Here is a 26,513-nt window from a genome sequence, read left to right as displayed (position 1 = left end):
ACTCTGGAGGAATGGAAGAAGGTCATGTGGTCTGATGAGTCCAGATTTACCCTGTTCCAGAGTGATGGGCGCATCAGGGTAAGAAGAGAGGCAGGTGAAGTGATGCACCCATCACGCCTTGTGCCTACTGTACAAGCCTGTGGGGGGCAGTGCTATGATCTGGGGTTGCTGCAGTTGGTCAGGTCCAGGTTCAGCAACATTATGTGCCCAAAGAATGAGGTCAGCTGACTACCTGAATATACTGAATAACCAGGTTATTCCATCAATGGATTTTTTCTTCCCTAATGGCAAGGGCATATTCCAAGATGACAATGCCAGGATTCATTGGACTCAAATTATGAAAGAGTGGTTCAGGGAGCATGAGACATCATTTTCACACATGGATTGGCCACCACAGAGTCCAGACCTTAACCCCATTGAGAATCTTTGGGATGTACCGTAGAAGGCTTTGCACAGTGGTCAGATTCTCCCGTCATCAATACAAGATCTTGGTGAAAAATTAATGCAACACTGGATGGAAGTAAATCTTGTGACGTTGCAGAAGCTTATCGAAACAATGCCACAGCGAATGCGTGCTGTAATCAAAGCTAAAGGCGGTCCAAAGAAATATTAGTGTGTGACCTTTTTTTGGTGGCCAATTTTTTTTTTGGCCAGGCAGTGTACATAAGAAGGGGAACTTACGGAATAACCACATTTCAAATCCCAATTGGAATATTGGGTAAAAAATCTGCGATTAGATTATTTTCCTAAATAAAATCTCATATGGCTGTCTGGAAAACAAAGCCTAAATAATGACATGTCATAGTCAAAAAGCCTTCTAAAATTTAACACCTTTCACTGGTAAAAAATAGACTATTAATTTCAAATGTGCAATTTAAGAAAATTTAAGACTTTGTGAAGATCTGCAGGAACCATGTTTTTAGGAAACTTGTGGCTAAATGGAGCTGACCATTGTTGAAAGTGAGGAAATAAATAATTAAGGTCCATCTTATCTGTTTAAAAGCCTATACCTAACCCTATCCAACATTGCCCAAATTCTTCATGATAACAGTTTTGGATTAATTCCGTATATTACTTCTGAGAGGAAGGAAGGGAAAGGAGAATGCATGTATGTGGGAGAGGAAAAAATTGAGATAAACTTCTTTTGATTCTCTGTCCTGATGTTACTCAGTTTAGCTGTGAGGTGTGAAAGCAATGCTTCAACCATAAATCACTTCCTCCTGTGTATCAGGCCAAATAAAGTCGTTTTTTTGACTAAGCATATAAACTCCTGGCAGTAATTCTGCAAATCCTGTTAAAATTTGAGGAAGGTTTGACAGTATGGGAAGATTAATACCACCCTATCCTACTAGGTGAATCACTTTTTTTGGTTTATTTTTTGCACCCCCAGGGAAGGCCAGCCTCATATTTTGAAAACCACTCAACTAGTAAAAGTACAACAGACCCCCTTTAAAGTCAAGTCTTTGAAGGACTGTTTTGTTATTCAGTTAGCTTTCAACAACTTTAGCTCCAGCATCTGTGACTAATTTGATCTGTAACAGCCAGGAAAAAGTGAAAAGGAGAATTGTGATAAGAGCAGTGTTTTTGTTCAGCTGACTTTCAACAGATGCTTCCTACTTAAGTGCCTGGCTGCAGTCTCAGCAGAACTGATCAGGATTCTAGGCCATTCTTTGCATTATCATTTCATTACTGAATCACTGAAATATTAAAATTTTACATCTGTGTCATCTTCTAAAAGAAGAATCCGTTTTATCAAGTTTTCCAGATCATCTTATTTTGAAACTTTTGTGGGATGTGCTGGTGAGTGGCGTACCGTGATTTAAGATGATCAGCTGAGCACTGGACTGGATGTTTCCTGCATCGTTTTCTGCAAGGCACTGATAGAAACCTTCATCAGACTTGACCAGACCCAGAACCTGCAGGTTGTGCTCCTTCTGCAGAATACAGAACGAGGGAAAAGGGCAGAAAGAAACAGAGAGAAGCAGTTATTAGTGTTGCAGGCAGTACTTTAATACAAAATCAAGCAGATTCTCAGAAAATAAGATGTCTCTGTGCAGAAAAGGTGAAAGGCAAAACTTCAATGCAAGCTTACAATTATTTTGAAGTAGTCACTGGGGATTACAGCATCTCCATTCTTCACCCATTTGACGGTGGGAGCTGGAGACCCCGACACCTCACACTCAAAGACAATATCCATGGATTCGTGGGCGTAAATGTTGGCCGGCCGCTTCACAAACTGAGGAGGAACTGTGGAATGCAAATGAGAGAAGAGTCAGAGAAGTTCAATGATGATATTAAATATCTGTCAAAGTCCAGTGGATTTGACTAAACACCTAAATGAATGTGCAGAGAAAACATGACAGCGTGTAGGAGTCATATTTTCCATTAGAAATTTAGCAACCAATTTGTCATAACCGAGCTGACACGTCACACTCCAGCACTCTGGTCTTTGACAGGAAAGAAGAGGACTGAGCGATGCCATTTCTCCCCTTCAACCACCAAATTGCCAGTTAAGAGAGGGTGGAAAGAACAACAAACAGCACCATCTAACAACAGCTTATCCAATTATCTTCTGCACCATTCACACGACTACGACCCTTTCCACAGATGGCTACACTTTGAATATTTGATAAAAGGTTCAACAACCTCAGTTCTCATTTATTCAGGGAAAACAGCAGCTAGTCTGAAACCAGTATGGAGTTAAAGCATGCAATACTAGCTAAGGCAAGGACTTGCAGATCTCCCCTAGTCCTGTAATGAGGGCCAGAGAGAAGTTATTTGATCTGCTGGGGCGATGCAGTGCCTCATCAATCTGTCCTGGAACAAGGTCAGAGGGAGCACACAGCCCAGGCCTCGTCCTCTCTCTATAATTGGACTGTATGTGTATGTGAGGAGAGACGGAGAAGACAGACTGTGCACGTGCTTGTGTTTGAGTGAATGTGAGTTTCTGTGCACAAGTGCCTTTGCTGCCTCTGATAAACGACGACCCCGCTGACCACAGTTTAAATGACTGCATTGTTAGAGTGTCGCAGTGTGTCAAGCTGCGCCATCAGCCTTGTGGGCTCTGTGATAGCTTGTTATTAGCATCTATTTTGCAGCTATTCACAAGGACTGATTGGATATTAGAAGCAGTGGGTGGATAAGGTTCTTTTCTGGCTTTATTCAGCCGAGTACCAGGCTGTGAGGTCAAGTCCCCCTCTTCTGCTTGATGTATCCGTGGCTAATTTACCCTAACAAGAAAATGCTGCTTAATGAATTAGGCTTCAGACTGTTGGGACATGCTGTTACTAACTGCAAGAAAATTAAGGCTACCCATTCACTTTTTTTTTTGCAAATTAAGTGCTTAAGAAACTGTACACACTGAACATATTTCTCCAACGACAAAAGGCTAAAACAACACAATGAAGCTGTAACTGCAGGACGTACTGTGAACTATGACATGTTTGTTTGTCTTAAGATCCACTTGCCCATCTGTTTTCTGGTTCCACACAAAGCAATTGGAGCCAAGAGGTCAGATGCAACTTAGTGGAAGCTGAACACAAAAAGATAACTCAAGGCCGTACCAAAAGAATGCAGTCTCTGCATCCTCACCCAAAAACCCAGACTGAAACTGTGCACAACATAACTTTTCTCTCTGAAAGCGCTGTTTTTTAAGCCTTAACATACACTTATATTTGCTAAATATGTTGTAGCAGAACTGTCATATGTTTTATTACATTTCATGAAAGCATTCCCACATCTGCCGCTGTGTTGTCATTAAACAAGATAATTGAGGGGAATTATCTGTGAAAGCAATCAAGCAAACAGTTCCACTTTAAGCAGTGGTAACAGGTGTCATGTAAACCATCAAATAAAGCACTTAATTGAATTTTTTTATCAAGTGATGTGAGCAAAAGAGCAACCATTTTGACAGCTCTGACATACGTTCCTTTAAAAATATGTAGTTTGCATCATATTGAGCACCAAATGTGCAGTTAAAATAGAGACTTGGGTGATAAATAAAGGGTACAGTCACTCACAAGGTCCTTTTTTAACTGCCATTTATGCTCTACTTGATAACAGGTACAAAAATGAATGCTGTTTACATTTTAGAGCAGGGGTTCTCAACCTTTTCAGCCCACGACCCCAAAATAAAGGTGCCAGAGACTGGGGACCTAAAGGTGGTTGAACACAACCATGCACATTCAAGAATAGTCAAGTGCAGACAAGGCTGCCCAAACGGAAGGATAAAGGGGGCGGTTTCTTTGACCCAGCCAAATTGGGGAACAATGGAGGTCCACTGTGAACTTAAGCTGTGATATCCATATTTTATATTTGATCTGAATAATAACCACTCTTATCAAAGAAACAAATATCTCTATTTATTTGTGTAGTAAATACCCTTCTTAAAATGAAAATAACTTTTGTTAAAAACATTTAAAATGGATGAAAAATTGCTTAAATAAGTTAATAATATAATATAATAATAATATAATAATAGCAAAAAAAAACGTGTTGAAATTGGGTTTTTAAAGAACTTCAATGGGTTAAATAGGGCAAAGATTTGACAAAAGTAGCAAAAATGAACCAAAAATGAATTAAATTGGCAAAAATGGGCACAAAAAGTGGTAAAAGGGCATAGAAAAGTGGTTGAAATGGCATTTAAGTAGTGGTCGAAATTAGGCGGAATGGAATGAAAAATTGATACAAACTTGCAAAAATGGGATAACTGGTTAAAATGGGCAAAAGGGGGTGTAAAAAGTTGTTAATAGTGGCAATAATGGGTCAACAGATGCAACAATAGGCAGAAATTGGCAAGAACAGGCAGAAAAAGTGGTGAAAAGTTTTTCAAATTGACACAAACGGGTTTTAAGTGGCAAAAATTTGCTAAAATTGGTTTTAACAAGTGATAAAAAAGGGTTAACTTTTGGTAAAATAGGTGTAAAGTGGCAGCAATGTAATTTAAAAACATTCATCTGGTGACCCCCTCTCAGTGTCACGTGACCCCCAAGGGGGTCCTGACCTCAAGGTTGAGAACCACTGTTTTAGAGGACATCATTAATAGCTAATCTTAAACTGAATCTAAAATCATACTGAACATTTTTCAAGGGGTTTTCTCACAAAACTCAGGGATATATCCTGCATTTTTTGTGTGCAAATGCAAATAGACAGGTCTTCAATCAGCTGGTCCCTTATTAAGAATTCCAAGAATCAAAGCAGGACATTTTGGAAACATTGCAGGGGGGAAGCATGTCTAGGTGGACTTAACTCACCTGCAGCCCTAGCAACCAAACCTCAGGTGAGTGGACAAAGATGGATGGATGGATATGTGAGTTGGCAGACATCTGCAGGTTGAAACATGGCTACTGTTGGCTGATCACGGCTGTCTCGGCACTTGTTGCCAATAATAATGGTTTAACATCCTAGCACTCTAGACCCACTGTGGTCGTGGCCAACAGGACACTCTGAGGGAGTTAAGTATTGTACTTGAAATAGCATGTCCATCTCGAAGATGTCATCACTGCATCTCCATTTTTTTGCATATGACTAGGGCTGAAAAAATTTGGGAAATAATCTAATTGTGACTTTTTACCCCAATATTGCAATAACTTGTTCTTATTCCTAAATAAGGGCTGAACGAATCTTTAAAAGTGTCTAATTCTAATGATTTTGACTCACATTGCAAACTGGTTATGAATTATTGCATTGAAGGGTTTTTAATCATTCTTATATTTAATAAAAATGTACAAAAATAAAGAAGGTAGGATATTTTGTAGACTATTCTGAAAAATTGCAACTCAATGACTGCATGATATGTCATGCATAACATCTCTGCTGCAAAAAAAAATTTCAAACTGGTATTTTTGACACAAATTTCAGGTCAAAGAAATATTGCACCTTTTGTGATTTGAAAATCGCAACAGGCCATATTAATCCCAGTTCAATCTAATTTTCAATTAATTGCCCAGCCCTACTCATGACTAAAGAACCTAGCAAAACTTGTAGTTTGTAAGTGAAAGTGTCATAGTGACTGTATGAGGAGCGAGTTATTCCAGAGCCCTGTCCATGTTGATTCGCTGATGTTCCAAAGACTATTGGGTTTGACTACCCTTAAAAAGTAAACCAGTCTCTTTCTTTTTTCAAACAGAAACTCACTGTACAGATCGTATTTCTTCCTTAAGATCCAATTCCAGTTTTCTACCTTGACTTTGTAGAAGAAGTCAGACAGAACACTCAGATAGTGCCCCAGAATACTGAAACCTCCTCTTGTCTTGCTTAATGAGTTTCTCTGAGTTTCTGTGGCATTTATCGATGACTGAGACAAAGGTTGGAAATGAGGATGGTGATGCTTGAAGACTGGATCTCTATGTGATTGTCAATACAGCCATCACCCTGCTTTGTTTATGTGTGACTGTATGGTCCCTGCAGTGCGATGTGTGAGCTGTGAATAATGTGTTTCACAGTGTGGCGTCCCCTGGATATTCCCCTCCAGTAGCTGTGCAGCAGAGGCAGGTGGGATCCTTGGTTTACTTTGTTGTGTCAGGGACACAGCGTTAAGACAGCAGTCAGTAAGTGAGGAAGTGTGTTAGTGTGTGTGGATGCTCGAGCCATGTGTGAATATGAATTATTTAAAGTTGTGTCTGGATACAGGTGGTCCCCCCATTATTACTGCTGCTGTATGCTGTACATAATTGTCCTTCCCTGCTGGAATTCATGTTTGGGTGGATTTTGTTTGCATAATGTAAGTGTGTGCACATGTTTCCGTGTGTCCACAGTGCCATAATCCTTGCATGTCCACGGTATGTCTGCAGGTTCATGCATTACACTGCAATGTTTTATGTGTGCATGATTACGTTTGTTTGTGTGGGCCCCCTGGTGAAGTTTTCTTGTGACAGGTTTTTGATGGCGGCTGGTACCCTGCAGCTCTCTTTATCCCTCACCCTCTCTCTCCCTTTCAACGTCAGTCTCCCATATTTTCCCCCTGACTTTTAATCTTCCTATAACTCCCCGTCTATCTCTTCATCTCCAGTCTCCCCCTCCCCTCCATCAAGGCAGACATGCACCATTTTCTCTAAATGGAGTTCAGACATTTGGAACCTATTGGACTGAGCAATGAGTAGAAAAGCCTAAATATACCAATACGGCCTTGGAGATGGGGGTGGGGGATGCTTTCAGAAACCAGCAGAGGGTGTCTTGTGGGGAGGGGAGGAGGTCTCTGTGTGCAACAAGTATGGTGACCTTCATTAACTGGTTGTTTGCTGCTTCAAAGATGCATATGCACAGGTGAACCAAATCCCAACTGCTAAATAGTTCAGCTCTGGGGTCAACAAAAAGAGCAACAAAGTTACCATGAAAAAAATTCTACTTCTTTCTCAAGAATTAGTTCAAACAGAAATAAAAGTCAAGGGTGGTGGTGTTTTTACTTGCAGTAGTGGAGAAAAGCAATGTTTTGTTTAAATGATTCTGCAAATTTAGGTGCAAGACCACCTGAAAGGCATATGTTGCATGCATGCTGCATGTGCACTTGTGTTGTCTGGAAAGTGTTTTAATATGGAATAACAGAACTTTTGAAGAATTCCATGGAAGGACAAGGACCTCGGTGTGCAAAGCTTATCTTCACAACTTGAAAAGACGAATTTCAAATACTTATCACGCTATAGTGAACCAAGTTTTGTTCTAAAAATACAATGAAGCCACTAGCCTCGGGATGCACATTCATCTCCTTACTGAGAAATTGCAATCAGAATTTTCCAAAGTTTTCCACCTCTTGAAAAATGTGGAGTTTGGACCTTGGATGGAACAAAACACACAATCAAACAAAGATACAGGACAAAACAACCCGATTTAAAAACTGTATCATAACAGAAGCCCTTGGGTGACATACTTGCATATACTTTCTTTTACCCATTTCCTGTAATAACATCCATTTTGGTGGTTTCCTAAAGCAGTGGTTCTCTCAGCTGGCTCAATTTCATTGAGATGTACCAGGAAAAAGCCTGTGTTAATTAGTGCTCTAATACAATGCTGCTGAGTGTCGTATCACAGATAGGGTACTATCCCAAACAGTCACAAACACTACAGGGTCTGATTTGAGGCAAGATTTTCCTCCTCTGACGATTGTGAGGGCGTATCCCGAGTGGCACCTGGTGCAAACGACTATTTGTCTAAATAATATGCATGTGTGTGGTGTCAACATGATTATTTTACTGCTCCAAATCGTGTCGTAGCCTCCTAGACCCAGATTCGTAAATATCAAACACGTTTGCTATTTACGATTCAAGGTTGTAGAGCTCTCTGATGGATCATACATAATTACACTGCTCATAACCATAAACACAACCGTAGCTTCATTCCAGCCAGGATTTTCAACCTGAGTCTTTCCCTTGTTTTAGGATTTTTGCTGCACCTGTAACTCATGCCAGGACAGCCTGTTGTGGAGGGACAGAAAAAGGGTATTAACAGACATCAGTGTTTTTTTATTTCTGAAGTCACGTGATCACGCAGGGTCGCTGAGAGGTTGGCAGGTGTGTGGTCTCCAGTGATCTGACAGTCTGGCTGAGTTGTCTAGTGTGAGCGTTCAGAGGAATAAAGATGAAAAATCAGATTTAAAAATCGTCTAGTGTTTGACTGGCCTTAGGTCGTACAGTTGTAGTCTATCTGAGCTGACAAAAACAATGCAAACCGTTTCTGATTCGGGGGGGGGGGGTAGTGGACAGGCCAGGGGCACAAATTTTTGTTAGAAAACCTGAAAAAGTGGATTTTGTATTATATGTGACCTTTAAAAAATTCACAGACAGCTAATTGGACAACTTTGTGCTATCAAACATTGACCTTTTTACTGTTAGCTTATTTCCTGTACAGTACAAAACAAGTTCCTTTTTCATGGTTAAATTCATGTTAAAATCTTCAGTCTACCTGTGAACCCAGCAGTGACACAAAAACAGTTTCAAATGCAGAATAGTGGAATTTCAAAATGCTACAAAAGGGTGCGATTAATCACGATTAACAACAGAAATTCAGAGATTTAAAAAATGCATCTTTTGACAGCCCTATTTAAAATTCAAAAATATATCAAACTTAGGTCTGACCATGAAGACAACTCCAGCAAGAGAGAAGGATTCTAGCATCACTGACAGTTATCAAACTCTGCAGTGCGGCCTTTAAGTTATTCAACACCTCTGCCTCTGCTACAGGCTTTGCTCTCGTTCTTATACTCTGCTTCCACTGAGGGATAAAAAGGCGATGGGTAACCATCCAAATCCAGGACTAAATGTTTCCTTCGTTAATATCTGCATGATGTCACAGGCATATTTTCCTGCTGTTAAGGGTTCACAAAGACACTGATGCTCGACTCCACAAGCTGGAATGCCTCCAAACAGGCTGACTAATATTGCAGGATAAGTAGCACTCTATATTGAAGGAAAAAAGACCCAACCGAGTCAGAGAAATAACAAAAGAAATGCAGATAAATGTATGAGAGAAAAAAATAAACATGAATTTAAGAGGATAGGGAGTAGTTGAAAGAAGCCTGATGCCAGTTCCTCGAGGGCTGGTATTATCTCTCCAGCCTATGGCTTAGTAAAAGGAGCTTTAATGCAGACTTACACCGACTCCAGTGAACTCCTAAAAGAGGGCCAGAGAAAGGTCATGTGTATGTCTTACTGTGAGCTTGTTAAAACAAAACCCCACAGGCCTGCTAAAGGGATTGTGGGCAGATTACTTTACTTAAAGCCTCACTGGCAGAGAAGAATAAACTGAACAAAGACATACTGAGGGCGAAATGTCAAGCCTCGGTCTATTGGCAGAGTGATGAAAATGGTAAAATATCAAAAAAGTCATTATTTTGACTTACATCCCCAAACATTTAGGCAACAGCTGTCATCTATTAAGGTCTAATGCAAGATTGTTGAAGCAACAGGATCCAAATATGAAGATGTTTTCCTACTCTGTCAGCTTGGCTGGAGTCCAGCTAGCTTCATGAAGTTAAACAATAGCTCCCGGGCAGTCAGGGGTTTACTCAGAGGGCAAGTGAATCCTGGACAGCACTAATTACCCATCCTGCTCTTCCAAAGATAACAACTTCGCTCTTAATCTGTGCCAAAACAAACGGCCTTAGCGGTGAGGAGAGAAAGATGCTTTAGTGCTCACTTTCATTGAGGAGAGCATCGCGTCCTGTCAGAGGCAGAGATTATTCAAGCTTTCTATGTTTTTTATGCTGCATCTAAAATGACTAGAAATGAGTGGAAAAAGGGAGGGCTGAAATTGTGCATGAAATTCTGAAACAAAACTTGTTTGATGGTTTAGTTTCAACACAGAAAGAGTTCAAAGCATTTCCTAAAAGCTGTGCCTACACTTCAGAGATTTTCTCACTAGAGCTGCTCTAAAACTGATGTTTAATCCTCTCCCTTTAATCCTCTACTTGTGCATTAAAAACATGGAAAAACTATTGAAGGCCGTCAACCTGAACTCTACTCTAGATCAGATCAGAGTGGGTTGTGAATGAAAGTCATGTTAAAGGAATTCATTTGGTGCTTTTACCTTTACTTGTTGTGAGTAAACTTCCTTATTGTTCTGGCATTGTTTCTTTTAAATCTCAGACTCCACTTGAAGATTAAAAACATATCTGGTTTTACTTTTATATTTCAGCGCACGATACTGTATCCTTATTTCTATGAATTTGTCGAAGTTCTTCTAGAGCTTGTCTGATCACACAGTGAACATAAGCCATAATGCTGCATATCTGAAACCATTGAACAGTGGTTTTAAAATATGGTACTCAGTCCAACGTCATTTTTTTAACCCACTCCTCGTTTTCAAGTGTCCTCTTTCCCCTTCTCCTACAAGATCAGAAAACCCCCAGGTTCCTCATGTGTTGAGAGGAGTCACAGACAGCATTTATGTGGTTGAAATATATTCCAGGCTATCGCAGTGACAAAAACATGTCACTACCATGTGAGGGTTTCAAACAATTGGCAAGCTCAGGTCAGGAATGGGTGCAAATGCCAGTGAAGCACTTAACCATGTCAACCTTGGTCCCGTTGCTCTGGCCTCCTGATGGCCATCCTCCAGACCATGGTTATTATAATTAACTAAAACTAACTAAATAACTAAAACTAAATAAAAACTAAGCTTTCAAAGAAAACAGAAATGATCTAAAACTAAATTCTGTGCTAAGAAAACTAACTAAAATAAAAATTTTAGTTTTAGTCTTTGACAGCTGCATACTGACTGACATGTATGCCCAAGCCTAAAGAGAGTAAAATCCCCTGATTTAACAGGTATCCGATATTGCCAATAAAACTAAAATACTAAAACAAAAAAAAACCTAAACTAAAACGAAGAATTTTTGCAAAATAAAAGCTAAACCAAACTAGCAACCCAACAGGACAAACTAATCAAAACTAAACTGAAATGTCAAATAAAAGGTAACAATGACACAAAAATAAAAAATAAAAAATAATGAAAAACCCAAAACTAACATGGTCTTGCGCAGAAGAGAAGTCATCACAAGGAGTCCAGGCCTGAAAGACTCTAACTTTGGTCTGCAAATTTGGACACACAGAATGCCATGCTGGGTGTTTTCAGACAGACACGGTTCTGCTTCTGGTTCCGTTCTGGAGACTCAGAACCTTGGAGCTTTCTGGTGAACCAGCCCGCGTTCACACCAGTTACAGCAGAACCAAAGGTGGAGGACATGATGGACATGTATCACCAAGCCTTTCCTGCTGTCCTGGTATTCCTTCTTCAGTTTCTTTACTTAATTAATTATTTGGTCTGTTGCTCGGGTGAACCCAGCCTTCACCATCTCTTCTGCAAGTTCAGCATATCACGTGCTCTTCCTTGTTGTACTCTCCAGCTTCACCTGGAATTCTGTCGATGCCCAGATCACAACCAAACATTTTGTCTCCTCAGCAGACCACTTTTTTTTTTTAATTTTTTGCTCGTCTTCATAACTTAGAATGTGATACACCCACTGATGATGTAACGGTTCCACAGAAAGAACAAACTGTTTTTTGGTTCCAGCCGAGGACAAGCTTTTTAGGTCCACAACCAATTTTTTCTCGGTTTGAACATGCTGGCCGGCTCAAAATTAGGTTCAGGAACTGGAACCAGCACGGAGCCCTGCCAGTCTGAAAGGCCTAAATGTCTTGCTCAACGAACCCATTGCCCCGTGTGCAAGTCCAAGTCTGCAGTGGATCTCGGCCTCACAGTCAGTGGATCGATTGATGGATTGATGGATTACACTGCCAAGTTAGGTGAACTGCTCTACAACTTCCCTGTCTCTCCATTCATAAACACAGATTCAATGACAGCATCCAAAGCATCCTCAAATACACGGATCTTTGTTTTGGCCCAGGAGACGGGCATTCCCAAAGCTTCAGCCTACTTACTCAGCAGGTTAAGAGTCCCCACAAGGACATCTACAGTCTCTGCAAGGATCACAGCATCATCTGCAAAGTCCAGATCTGGACGTCACCAAATAATATTTCACACTAGGTATATTTTATTACTTTTCATTTAATTTCAAATAAAATAAATAACATTTAATGATGTTTTTAATGCTTTATAAAACTCTAATCAAAAGGGTTTTTATCACTGGACATTTCCAGATAATAGAAAGATTTCTTTTAAATATTCAACTGTAGCAATAGAATTGTGCACTAAAGGAATAATATACAAGATCAAAATGTAACACAAACAACCACAGTGATCTAAATTTCCTGGGCAGTGACACAAAAACTAGCTCATGTGGCAGTGAATGAGTGTGTGTTTCAGTGAGTTCACAGGATCAAAGAGGTGTGAGTCTCAGTTAAAGTTTGGCAGGATGAGTAATGGCAGGCAGACACTGCCACCCAAACGCCTGATAAAGTAGGCAAAGCTGGCAAGGCTCCCTACAGCTGATAGAGCAACATAGGACAGACTAAAACAGCAACAGCTAAACAAAGCTTTTGGATTCAACATAACCGAGCTCCATGCAGATGTGCTCTATCTGTAGTACACAGCAGCTTATTGATCCTCCACAGAAGAATATGAACACAGGAGAAGGCCTAGACAAAAACCAGGCAGAGGATACTCCAGCCCACAGATGGAGATAGCACAAAGTAAGGAAAAGGGAAAAGCTGTGTGCCAGTGGGTGTTGCTACTTATCAGATTATTGTTCTTTTCATAGATATTTGGAAAGTTCATCTTTATTTAGGCTTAAAAAGCTGTGACACTGCAGGGAGGGCAGGAAGATACACTGCTGTAGTCAAACAGACTAAAATACACACCAGATCTTATCGAACATGTAACTTTTCCATGCTTTTTTACAACTGTTTTTTCCCGTGATGGAAAATTTACTTACAGCTCAAGCCATAAAACCCTGACCAACATCTCAAAAGACCCTGAATGCTTTGAATTTGTGTTAAGCTACATAAGCATGTTTAATTTTTATATGCATCCCCATGGTAGTAAAGTGCAAGCTGCAGAAAGTATGAAGTGATATACAATCAATTTCTTTCATATATAAAAGAAAGAAGCTAAATTTTAGCATATCAAAGGAGATCTTATGTGTTTGTCTATTTTTACTCGCGCCTATAACAAGGAAAAATCTCTCTCTCTCTCAGTGTGTGGGTCTAAATCTCCTGAGCACACATATAAGCAGGACATGAAACTTTTACAGGGGGAGCTGGGATTTCCTGCATGTGAGTGCAGCGTATGGAAAGAACAATTATGTTGATGACATGATAGCATGAGGCCATGATAAATGAGTGCCACTGGCTCACGGCCCCAATAAAAGTGGAAACTTGCATGTTTGTGGAGCAACTATTTCTGTCCTGGAAAGGCACACTCGACTCTCACACACATAGAGAGTGCAGGTCTGGGTGGTGCCCTTGTCACACAAGACCATAATCAAAAGCCGCTGCCTTCACTGGCCTCATTTATCCTGTTTGCCAGCTCTAATAGAGGGTGAGATGTCACAGGAAAGCCACACTAAACACAAAGCACACACTCACACAAAGACACACTTACTCTTTAAGATGATGTCGAGGGAGGAGTGAGCCTAAAAACTACCTGCTCAAAGTTCTGTGATAGTACAATAGGTGTGTTAGCTCCTCTACCAGGCCAGATTGTGCTCAAGTCTGCACAAACACACTCTCTAATCCTCTTCATCCCACTGTGGCTTTTTTATATCAAATTAAAAGATGGAGCACATATGGCTCTTTAGATATCTATTGCTTATTTCTCACAGCTGCTGGCATTCTCTATTTTAAAGCTGATTGCACATTATTTCACTTTGCAAGGAGGTTTTCTTGTTTGCTTAGTTGTTTTATCCAAAGACAAAGCAAACCAAAAAGATTCAACAGTCTTCATTGTTTGAATCTGTTTCATTTTTGTGCAATCTTTGTATGCAAACAACAGTTACAGGCTTCACAGGCCGATACTAATCAGAATAAAAAGTGGTGACTATTACCTAAAGTCTCATAGTACAGGGTTAAAACTTTACTTTGAAATATGAATAAAACTATAAAGCTGAGGGGTCATGACCTGCTCAAGAGGTAGTTTGCCTTTTAAACCAGTAGAGAGCACTCTTAAAATTGGCTTTAAGCCTGACCTTTTGTCTGCCTGAATGACCTTTCAGAGTGCATTAATTTAAAGGAGCTGCTATTATATCCAAATCAAACCATGAAATCACTCATTTTTAGAAACATTGACGTTTTGGGAAAATTTACTGGTAAATTGTTGGCACATCTGTGAAAGTGTCTTGAATAATGTATTGAATAAAAACTTTTGATTGAAACAACAGCATGAACTGATGTAGCCAAAGAGTGCTTATTAAAGGGGACATATTTGACCATTTTTAGATAAGTTTTTATTGGTCTCAGAGGTCCCCAAAACATGCCTGTGAAGTTTGTTGCTGAAAAAAACACTCCAGTATAGGATTTTTGATGTCTAAAAACCCCTCTGTTTCAGCCCTGCTCAGTACGAGCCACTTCTGTGTCTGTGGCTTTAAATGGTAATGGTCTAATGGTTTGACTCCACCCCTGACCACACCTCTCTCAAGAAATGGATGTGGTACTCCTGATGTTGCAAGGTTGCAGAGACTTTTATCCAAAGTTAATGACCTGGCTGGAATTTGAACCATTGATCTCCCAGATAAACATTAGCAGAGTAACCCACTGAGCTATCCAGCATCCCAGCTGGCAGCTGAAAGGAAGATCAGGAGACGAGTATGAAACTTTCTTCCAAGCCAGGAGGGCCAACCGAACCTGGGGGCTGGTGCTTACTCCCCATATGAGATCATGAGGGGAAAATCTGAGAACGGCTTGATTCAGCACACATTTTCTGAAAGATGGAGAAAGAGAAGATGGAAGGGAATGGATTTTTCTGGTATTTGAAGGGATTGTGGACAGGCCAGGGGCACATATTTTTGCTAGAAAATCCTGAAAAATTGATTTTTGCATAACATGTCCCCTTTCAATAAAGAACCCCTAAGGCAGCATCAAAGTTTGAGTAATGATAAAAAAGGGGAAAAAGCATGTGTATGAAAAGACCTGCAGTTTGACTCAAAGCATAGAATGGATTAGAGACTGGAATTTTGAATAACCACCTGATTGGCCAGATTCCACATCTGTCATCAGGGCTCATCTATTTTGCCAAGCTTAAGCTGATATGTTTGTTCCCAGTCTGAGAATGGCCAGACCAATAAGCATGGCTATAGAGGAAGAGATAAGCGCCTATGCCACCGTGGTGCAAGTTTGATCTTAACTGGATATTTCTATATTAAACGAAGAGCAAAGAACTGCACCGTAAGCTTTATCTTTGCGGAAAAGACGTTTTTGCTCTTCTTCTGACCCGCTTTGGCAAGAGTTTGAACTGCTGGCTCCACTGATAGTAAATGGCTCTAATAGCTGCCTGTCAAGTTTGGGCTATGTACTTCCCAAGATGGTGCACGCCTACAAAGCCATGTGCTTTGTTGCTCTGCCCATAATGAATGAATATGATGGATAGAATTTTTTTTTTTAAGGTTCTGCTCTTCCCAAACATCTCAGTGGCACCACTCAAATGGATATGAAATATACCCCATGTGATGGACAAGGCATGTTAGATCACATTAAAAAGTAATGAGAAACAAAATGATTGTACATGTCCATTGTTATATTCTCAGGGATTGAAAAGCAGTTTAGAAAGATACATTTTTTGAGATTTTTATGCCTTTATTCATAGAGGAGTATAGTTGATAAAGTAGGAAACAGGATCAAGAGAGTGGGGGTGTGACTTGTGGGAAAGCAGACAGGCTGGACTTGAACCCGGGCCGCTTGAGCACATAGGTCCTGCCCCAAAACTCCAGGCCATCTGCACCCCTAGCTAGCTGATTTACAGTCCCTGAGTAACATTAATGATTTAATTTCTATATTTACCTATCCTTTTCTATGCTGAGATTATAATCAAAATTTTTTTAATAGAGTGGTCCACAACCCTTTTTACTTTAAGCCCCGCCTTACTTATTTCCAACAAAAGCCGAGGACCCCCACAATAATAATTCACAAATTGTTGTAAAAATTGATGTCCACCTTTGTATAAACTACCCTTATGTGTTTGTTAAGGCAAAAGGAGGAGCTCTTATTATTTTCAGATATTAATCATGATTGTTTTTTTTTTTTTTTTGGCCAGGAAAATAGTGAGAATGAAATTTTCATGTGTTTCTAGCCCAGTGCTTACAGGTGTGTGAGATAAGTGCACAGTTGACCTTGCATGGCAGCGTTTTGCATGCCCGGTTGTACGTTAGTGTTTGCTCACGCACCTGCAGCTGCCCCCTCTCATCTCTCCTTTCACAATGAGCACCAGCTGCATCTCAAAGCCTCCGGCTATCTCCAGGCGAGACCGAACAATGTCTTACCAAATCAAATCTGGGCTGACTCTCTGAGTCGTTTTTCTAAACACAAACTGTCTAGTGTTTATGAAAAGCCACTCGACGTAAACACACAATCTTTCCTTGTTACTGCAGTGAAAATAGGCCCTGAGGTGTTTTCGTGGGAGTCAGTGAGAGGAAAAATTGTTTTGTTGCAAGTATAGATCCAAACCACACAGACTTGTATGAGCGTCTTTCACAGGCCTAACGACTTTCTGAGGGAAATTGACCTTTCAAGTGTCATTTCTGTTGTCAAGGGAGGAAATCAATGCCACAATCTGGTTTCTTCATGAATCCAGATGAAGTAAATACAATTAGGCCTGTGAGTCTATAGCGAAGGATCTAATCAAAGTGATTTATCGCGTTACAATGACGGATGTCTTTCAAACATATTCCCCTACAGACGTGTCACATCAGAGGTGGAGGCTGGCGGGGGTCGGGTCAAAGACTTGAGGGATTTCAGTGAGAATTTGTTGAACAGACTTGAAGACAGAAAATGAGTGAAGTCAGGTGTCCTCCTGTGACCTGATATGATTTTCCATTACTGTCAGCTTTAATCACAGAGAGTGACGGGAAACGATGGGATGGAGGAGGAGGGGTGAAAAGCAGATGAAGGGATTTGGGGAGAAAGAGATGGAGTTGTTGCATGATGTGGCCGTGTATGAAATGCAATGAATTCAGGAATACGCCTTGGGCTGTTTCCCCCACTCTGGAGTTATTTCACACCAAATCCTGTTGATTTGAGACTAACCTGGAGAAAAGAGACCTGTGTACTTACATGTGTGTTCATGGGCTTTTATCTCATCAGCCAATAAAGTAAAACAACAATAGACTGCAATAACTCCAATCTTACCAAGTGTATTTGACTTAATATAAGCCATTTTCACCCAGTAAGTCCAGATAAATTTCTTACTGCAAGATATTACAGGAGAAAATAGTGTCTAAGAGCAATATCTACCACTGAAGCAAGCAAACTCTTTTATTGGTGATTAAATATCTCATTTAAAGAACTTTATGCTTACTGCATTAGCAGCTATTTATTACTCATTGCAAGCAAAGTATGCTTTATTTGCTGCTTTCAATATCTTAAAATAAGATGTTTACCCATAATCCCATAATCAGACAGAAACAATTGCTAGGGGTTCAGTTTTGCAGAGTATTAATAGTGTCCTCACCACATTTGTGTGTGATATGAAGTTCCCGTAAAAAGTGCTCCCCCAATTGGATGTTTCACCCTTTAATTGACTTTATAAATCAAACACGGTCAGTATATTTCTTTGTTTGAGTTTGGAGTTACAAGCTTCAGCAGCTGAAATGTCAGGTCTTCACCAGTCAGAGCCTTATGGGAGAGTGGCAAAGAGATAGCCACGGTTGAAGAAAACTCAGATTAAATCTGGACTAGAGTTCACCAAAAGGCACATGGGAGACTCCATGGTCAAGAGGAAGAAAGTTTTTTGGTCCGATGAGACCAAAATGAAGCTGTTTGGTCATCAGATAAGTTGCCAAACACTGCACATCACCATAAACACACCATCCCCATTGTGAAGCATGGTGGTGGCAGCATCATGCTGTGGGGATGCTTCTCAGCAGCCAGCCCTGGAAGGCTTGAAAAGAAGGAGGGTAAAATGAATAAAGCAAAATATAGTAAAATCCTGGAGGACATCTTGTTCTGTCTGCAAGAGACCTACTGCTTTGGAGAAGATTTAAATTCCAGCAAGACAATGAGCTGAAACATACAGAGAAAGCTACACAGAAATGGTTTGAAGAGAACAAGATGAATGTTCTGGAGTGGCAGAGTCAAAACTCAGACCTCAATGGAATAGAGAATTTGTAGCTGGGTTTAATAAGGGCTGTTCACGTCTGGTCCCTGTGCAACCTGGCAGAGCTTGAGCAAGGAAGCAAAGAAGGATGGAGTAAAATGGTAGTGTCCAGATGTTTGAGCCTGATTGAGACCTATCCACACAGACCCTTCACAGAAATCTGTTTTAACTTTGACATAAAAGAGGTCTTTAGTTTTTTTTTGTCAAAAAAAAAAAAAAAAAGAAAAAAAAAAAGCCAAATTATACAAACCATGACTAATTTACACAGTATATAAAAGGATGAACATCCAAGAGGTGAATACTTTCTACAGGTACTGTATGTTAGATGAGAGGCTATGGAATAAGTTATGTCTGTGTGTTGCACTTTTTGGATCAGGAAACTTTCAAAGGAAAAGAAAATGTTTGGGAAGAGTGATGTGATGAGGAAATGCAAGAACTTTATGTTTCCCAAAGACTGAAATGTCAAACTCTTAGTCATCTGTGATGATATGATGATCATAATATATTAATGGGGTATATGTTGGGGGAAAATCTTCCATCTCTGGCTTCATCATATACTGAAGTAGTCTTCTAAAGATCTTTAATGCATGAATTATTTTTGTTTTTTTCTGTCATGACAAAAGTACTGAGCTTATTTATCTTCTTACCATGGAGCAGACTTGCTGTAATTAAATTTTTACTTTCAGAATAGGACTTTGAAAGTGAAGATTAGTCAGCATTCACAAGGGAATCGAAGCTGCTGCTTGTGAAAGTGTGATAATTAATACTTCTTAAAATATGTCTCAAATATCAATATGCTAGAAATTACATTTCCCATAAACACTGACACTGCAGCGTCAGCAAAGACTTGACGAAGCACAGGATAAAGATTAAATATCATGAACTGTCAGGAATGTCATGTCTTAAATCACAGACATGAAAGATGGATGTACTGGTGCTATGATGAAAACACAGACCTTTTACAAATGTTCACAAACATCTAAAATTAACTTCCAGAGTCACACTGTGTGAAGCACCTTAATAACTATTTGGAATATTAATATACACGTTTTCATTCGAATTTGGCAGTTAAAGTCTGTCTACTTTGTGTGGACTTAGATTTATTGATATGACTTATTGCAGAGAGCCTTTACTGTTGACAGTTTTCACCTTTACAAAGGATTTTGGGAGGATTTTTTAATAGTAAGCCTTAAAAGAGCCGCAACTGATCACTAAAGAGCCCACATGTGGCCCGAGAGCCACGGGTTGAGTAGGCTATCACTGGCCTACGGTGTCAAACTCCGAGCTTCACTGTACACCCAGGAGGAGAGAAGGAGGTGGGAAAATGGCGCAGCATCAGCGCATTGAACAGGCTGTGTATCCATGGGACAGATACTGGATGGATGCTAACGTGAAAACCGTGGGGGGGTTAATTAACAGTGGCGATCTGCTGCAGTTTAATACATAAATGGGAAACCCTGTAAAGGATCAATGAGTTAGGCAGAACATTCTCAACTAAGCATCCCTGCTCTGCCCTGACAGAGAGGGGATGGCAGGTTAACAAAGGGGATGGATTTTGGTCATTTTGCTAACAAGGGAGATGCCATCCCCCCTCATCCCCCCTCAAATTGCCCACTGTTCTTACCCCATCATCATGTGTCCATTTTTGCCAATTTTCCAGAGAACTTGTGAAATTACTTCATTGTCATGGTAAAGGTAGCCATTTATTGCAAGAAGAGATCAATTAGTCAAAATGTTGTTCAAGTATTTAAATTTACCCAATTTCATAGTGACTTCAGGACTTTTGCCACCATTTCTTTTTTTTCAGACAGCTAAAAAACTGAGCGCTGGTCACTGGAAACTGCCCCCCAACCCACTTTTGGGTCCCGACCCACCAGTTGAGAGCCACTGGATTAAATATGTCTGTGAGAAGTTGAACAGGTATACCTAATAAAGGGATTGATGATTCTCTTTATATGTAAGACAAACAAGCAAGTCACGTTTTCATTCTCTTGTAATTCCAATACTTCACCTTTCCGTGAAAAATGGAGCTTAGCTTTTCAAGTTACACCTGCATACAAACAGATGCAAACATTCCACATGCTGCCTATGCTGAATACATTATCCAAAGTCAACACTGCCCATGTATATTTATAGAAATATACTCTTTTCCACAGTGTGTTCAGCTCAACAAGGCTGTGTTATGACCTCAGCCTTGTTTGCATGCAGGAAATGCACACAAGTCATCTCATTTGCACTTAATTGTTAAGGTTAAACTTTTTCATCAAGGGGCATTTCATTTTACGGCCAGCAGAGAATAAATAAAAATATACAGCAACACACAGAATCCACTACATGCACGGGTAACAAAGGTTCAGAGGTATGCCAATACTGTTTAAAAGGACAGATCAGATCAAGGTATTAATCAGGCCAATAGAAGCTGAAATAAATGAACTCTGATATTGTCTTGTTCTACAGATCAGTGGCATGTATCCGTGATCAGATGGCAGCAGCTTTTATTCACAAGAACAGGGATGACTCTGATCAGCAAAGGTGGCTTGGCCTTCCTTGTGACTCTCGTTAAATGAGGGAGAGCTCTTCAAAATTTTTCTCTGCAATTTTACAGTTTTTACAATGCTGCTGAGTCTATTCTTGATTTTCACTGATGGGCTCAAACCAGCACATAAGTGAGAAAATCTATTAGATACTTAAAGTTGGGGATATCCTTCCGTAGGACATTTAAGCCCTATTAACCTACAATATTAGACTGTTTTTAATCAGTACAGTATGTGAGCATTGTCCCTTAGCCCTTACACTCACATTAAAGTGACATGCGCTGTCTCAGAGTGGCTGATAATGAAATCGTGCATGTTTGATTTAGATTTTGCACTTTTTCAATCAGTTGGATATTCTGCAACACTGCTCCTCAAAAAGTAATAGAAATTAAACTTAGTGAAGTGTTACCTTGTAAGGTGAGTTGTGCCTGGGCTTCAATGCTTGCATTGCCATTGTCAGCCACACAGGTGTAAACGCCGGCATCCTCCTCTGTGAGGTTTGAGATCTGAAGACTTCCTCCACCCAGCAGCTCGACACGACCCTCACTGGAGATAGAAGGAAACAAAGTTAAGGAAAAGGAAGACAGAAAATACATATGATCTGTCTGTGAAGGAGACTTTCCTCCCAAATATTTATTTACAAACAGCTTTAACAACCTAAAGGGATTTGCTACTCAAGATGCTGCCAGCCTCACTTCCAGGAGACTTCAGGTCATAAGCTAAGCTGGATCAAATTTAACCTAAACTTCAATTTCTTTTTTTAACCAGACATGTAAAATATGGAAGAGTGATAACAGACAGTTTTGGGTTGCAGCCCCAGGAGCTCCATGTTCCCCTACTGACCTCCAGTTGACTCTACATCTCTTCCTTTCCCTCCTACACTTTGCCACCTTTATCCCACTCTCTGAATGAATAAATTATGCTAAAAGCAGACTCAAGTGCCCTGAAAAAGCAGTTTCAACATTGTCTTTATGTATATTTTATGTATTGATTAGTAGACAGCATGATAACTCAGATGCATATTAGGAGTCATAGAGTATGTCAGATAAAAATGAGTATCACATCTAGTAATGTTATTTTAGAGACAACGTGTCAAGTCGAGCTACAACAGTGTTACTTCTGCTTATGCCAAATTTATTTTCGATCATTTTCATCAGCTGTTAATAACCGTGGAGACAGGCATCTGCAGAAGAACAACACAGTGACCTAAAACGATGAAGAAGAGAGTCACACCTCAGAACCGATGTTTCCTTCCAGTCAGAATTGATAGAGGTGAATCACTCCTGTCAAATCACTGACTCCGTCTCTCAACATGATTGTTTTCCTATTTGACAACAAGCACCAAGTTTATCCGCTCTGCTTTGAGCTAAAATGTCAAGTTCAATATTTTCTCTTTCAATCAAATCATTATTTCATGGCCAAAATATATATTTTCATACTGCAAAACACTTTGGCTCACTGCACTCTGAATAACAAGCGTTTGGGTAGAACATCGGTTACACGCTTCTCAGACTGAGCCATTTCAAATATTTATAATGCTGAACTATTTACGCTTAATCCAGAAATATAAACACCCATCTATTTGTATAGCCTCTCTTTGAACCAGTGACCCTCCTCCTTTTTATACAGCCCCAACTTTGATTTTCCCAATGGGCCCAGGGGGAAGCAGTCTGTGGCCCAGCGCTGGCTTGATTCAACAAGCAGTGGAGCATGGGAGGAGGAGGCTGAGAGGAGAGAAAACAGAAATCAATAGCTCACAGAGAGAGAACTCTGCATTCAGAGAGAGAGAAACAGAGAGGCAAGGAGAAAAGCAGAAGCAGCGAGTCGGCTCAGGAAGATAAAAATCCAAAGAGGGCCACAGCGAGCGAGATGCAGCTGAGGAGAGCAAGATCAGTGTATAATAGTTTTTGCACAGAGGGGAGAGGATACATGCAGAGGTAAAGAGTGAACTCTGTGAGGAAAACAGCCCAATGCTACAGGGATATTTGCTTTTAAACAAACTGCTGACTAGCCTGGCTTCACACATACTCCTCTTTGCCTCTCTCTACTTCTGGGTCTTGGCAGCATCAGCCTCAGAGACCATCTGCCTGTCTGTGTGTCTGTCTGTACGTCTGTGCTGGAGTGGAGCGCTCGAGTGGTACTTGACCTGCTGTCACCAAAATGACATCACTGTTGCTCAAGAACTGAAGGGATGAAATAGACTATTAACTGCAGCATCGACCACAATCACATAGAAGTATGATAGTTAAAAGTTCACTTCTGTGAAGGAGGGACTCACAGACTGATGAAAGAGGAAAAAAAGGTGCCAGCTCAAATATGAAATTCAGCTGAAGCTTTAAATGTGGTCACAGGTCAATGCTTTACTCATATTTTGTATTACCTCTTAACTGGTGGCAGAAACTAAAGCAAGTGTGCCAGCCTTATATCAATCTTATAAATGCACTCTGATTTACAAAGATTGAATTTGTATGCTGCTTAGGTCTGCACTATATGAGCTGGCATATAATTTCAATGTCCAATTACTGTTCTGACTACCCTCTTCTTGCCGAGTATGACCTCCTTCCTTCTGGTTGTCATTACAGAACGCCTCAACTCAAGACAAGACATGCCAGACTGTCTTTATCCCTGTTGCCACTGGAAAACTTGATGTGCCAGCCTAACTTTGCACTTGTGTGCATTTTTATCTGCAAGAAGGTCCCTGGTTTGCTTCCCAGTCAGGACGTTTTTGTGCAGAGTTTGCAGTTTCTCCCCGTGCATGCATGGGTTCTCTCCAGCTACTCTTTATAGTGCATGTCAGCCATGTGATTGACTGGTGACCAGTCCAGGCGGTATCCTGCCCCAGGAGATAAGGCTTGCACATTCAGTAACATCTTTTAAATCACTCCTTAAAATTCACTTTTACAGAATTGCTTTTATGTGACGCTTCCTTTAACTTATTTGTATACTCACTCTTTTACTCATTTTGCTGTGCTCACACCTTCTATCCTTGACTTTTTCTTCCATTGCAATCTTAATATCCTCTGTTTTCAATTGATTACCTGTTCCTTCTATTTCATCTGTTTTTAATCTTCTTATTTTAATTTTATTGCTAATGATGTGATGTCGTCTTCTTATATGTGTCTATACAGTTTTATTTTCACATCATTTTATACTGTCTTTTCCTGGATATTTTCATCTTTTAGTATTTTAACTGGCTTCAAGGTTATCTATGTCATTCCCATTCCTTTCAATTTTGCTAATTCCGTACACTTGTTCCAGTTCGTTTTGATTATCAAGACTTTCTCTGATTGGGTTATTGCTAATTTGTTTATTTTGTGAATCCCTGAGTTCTTGCTATTGCTGTCTGTTAAAGCACTTTCTAAACATCTTTTTAAAAGGTGCTATATAAATAAAGTTATTATTATTATTACTCTGCCTCTTGCCCAATGACAGCTGGGATAGGCTCCAGCTCCCCCGCTGGGGTAGACATGTGTCAAGACTGGGAATCAATCCCATGACCAGTGCACTGAGGACTAAAGCCTCAGTTTATGGGCACCTGCTCTACTCACCGAGCTGCACTGGTGCCCAGACAGACATATTTTCGATATTTTTATTTTATATTGTTTATTAATATTTCCCTCTTATCTATCTTGACTTGGTTATTCACCATTATTGTTTATTTTACCTACTGCACAGAACTTTATTTGACCTATTTCACTCTTCTGTGTGTTGTTTCAGTCTTTAGTTCTGCATGGTTTACCTATTTTTCTTCTGCCTACTGCAGCTCTAATTTCCTTCAGTGATAACACAGTTATTCAGTATTTGGATAACATGAAATGAAATGCAATCAAGTAAATATCAGTGCGTGTGATGTAAACCCTTTATTTCTATGCCTTTACACAATACCCTTGTTACAACATATTTCTCCTGACACCTAAATGATTCTAAGAGCTTTTCTGCCAATCAATATAGTTCTCACATGCAAAGAGTCTCATCAATGAACAACAGTGGTTTGTGCTATGGCTCAACAAGAGGGTCAGCTCTAAAGGGGGGGGGGGGGGGATTTCATCATTTATGTTAACTGTGATCATTTTTGTCATATAATTTAGTTTCTGTGTGCAAAGAAAAATAATGAATCCATAACTAGAAAAGCACTCTGAGAGCGCAGACCTCCGCCATTAGCCCTATCTCCCTATAGTGAAGAATCCTTCAAAAAATTTCTGGATCCGTCCCCATGTGCCCCCCACCACGGCATTCGCCGATTACTCCCTCCCAGGTGGGGTGGAAACATGGTGAGGCAAAGCATTGGCTTCGCTACGGGTGCCAACAGATGCACCCATGGTCTCACTGGACGACTGGAAGTCATGGCAGAGTGTGAATATTCCTCTAGTCCTCCCAGCATTGTGAGTATTCTCGCTACAAATCACTGTCTTTCTCTCTGTTACGCTCCGACTCGTCTCCTCGACCATGCGTGCATCTTTCAAACTCTATAAACTCCAAAACTTTGAATAGAAACACACCCAAAAACAGTGCAGACCTCCACCATTAGCCCTATCTCCCAATAGTACAGAACCCTTAAAAAAATTCCTGGATCCAGATGGTGATCTGGATCACTCCCAAAATCTAATCAGTTCTTCCTTATACCATTTCTGACATTTCCTGAAAATTTCATCAAAATCCGTCCACAACTTTTTGAGTTCTGTTGCTAACAAACTAACAAACAAACTAACTAACAAACGAACAAACCCACCTGATCACATAACCTCCTTGGTGGAGGTAATAAAGCATCTGACTAGTCACCATGATAAAAGCCAAATAAAATAGTGTATTCTGAGCCCGTCTGAGCAGGATGACTGCTCTCCTTTAATCAGGTTTCCCTTCCACTTGTAGGAGTACTCAAAGCCAAACAGATAGGCCACTAAAGCAGCTGATGTATCAAAACATGATTGTTATCCTATCAGTGATCAGGAGATCAAAAAACCTGATTGGAACACCCGAAACAAAAAGTTGTGTGAGCCTCCTTGGAACTAAAGCCTAAACTGCACAGAACAAAAGAATATCTCAGTCTCAGCTTAATAAGTCAGGTCAGGGAGAGCAGTTTTTAAACATTCACACTGACAGCAAACATGAGTTAATCCCAAATCACTGCATCAGTCTATAAGCCGTATCAAACAGCTCACTCTGACAGCCATAGATTGTAAAATAAATACAAACACTGAAAAGACACTGTACCCAGCATACAGCATGACAGGAAACACTGTGGGTATTTAAGGTGGGAATCAAAGTGCACCATAAACAAAGCAACTG

The 26,513-nt window shown here is 40.2% G+C and overlaps 1 protein-coding gene across 14 annotated transcripts in view; it reads right to left on the bottom strand.

Annotated features, from left to right (window-relative positions):
• neo1a (neogenin 1a) overlaps positions 1-26,513 on the bottom strand; it is a 246,610-nt gene that overhangs the window by 71,342 nt on the left and 148,755 nt on the right. For all 14 annotated transcript variants that reach the window (XM_041787290.1, XM_041787345.1, XM_041787315.1 and 11 more), the window contains 3 exons: positions 21,637-21,773; positions 2,093-2,247; positions 1,814-1,934 (listed from right to left, as the gene is read on the bottom strand). In XM_041787290.1, coding sequence (XP_041643224.1) covers positions 1,814-1,934; positions 2,093-2,247; positions 21,637-21,773 — 413 coding nt within the window. The remainder of the gene's footprint in view (positions 1-1,813; positions 1,935-2,092; positions 2,248-21,636; positions 21,774-26,513) is intronic.

The sequence above is a fragment of the Cheilinus undulatus genome, linkage group 1, assembly GCF_018320785.1.
Source record: "Cheilinus undulatus linkage group 1, ASM1832078v1, whole genome shotgun sequence".
Classification (NCBI taxonomy): Eukaryota; Metazoa; Chordata; class Actinopteri; order Labriformes; family Labridae; genus Cheilinus; species Cheilinus undulatus.
The sequence above is the reverse complement of the archived record's forward strand: the minus strand, read 5'-3'. Positions and strand labels throughout refer to the sequence as shown.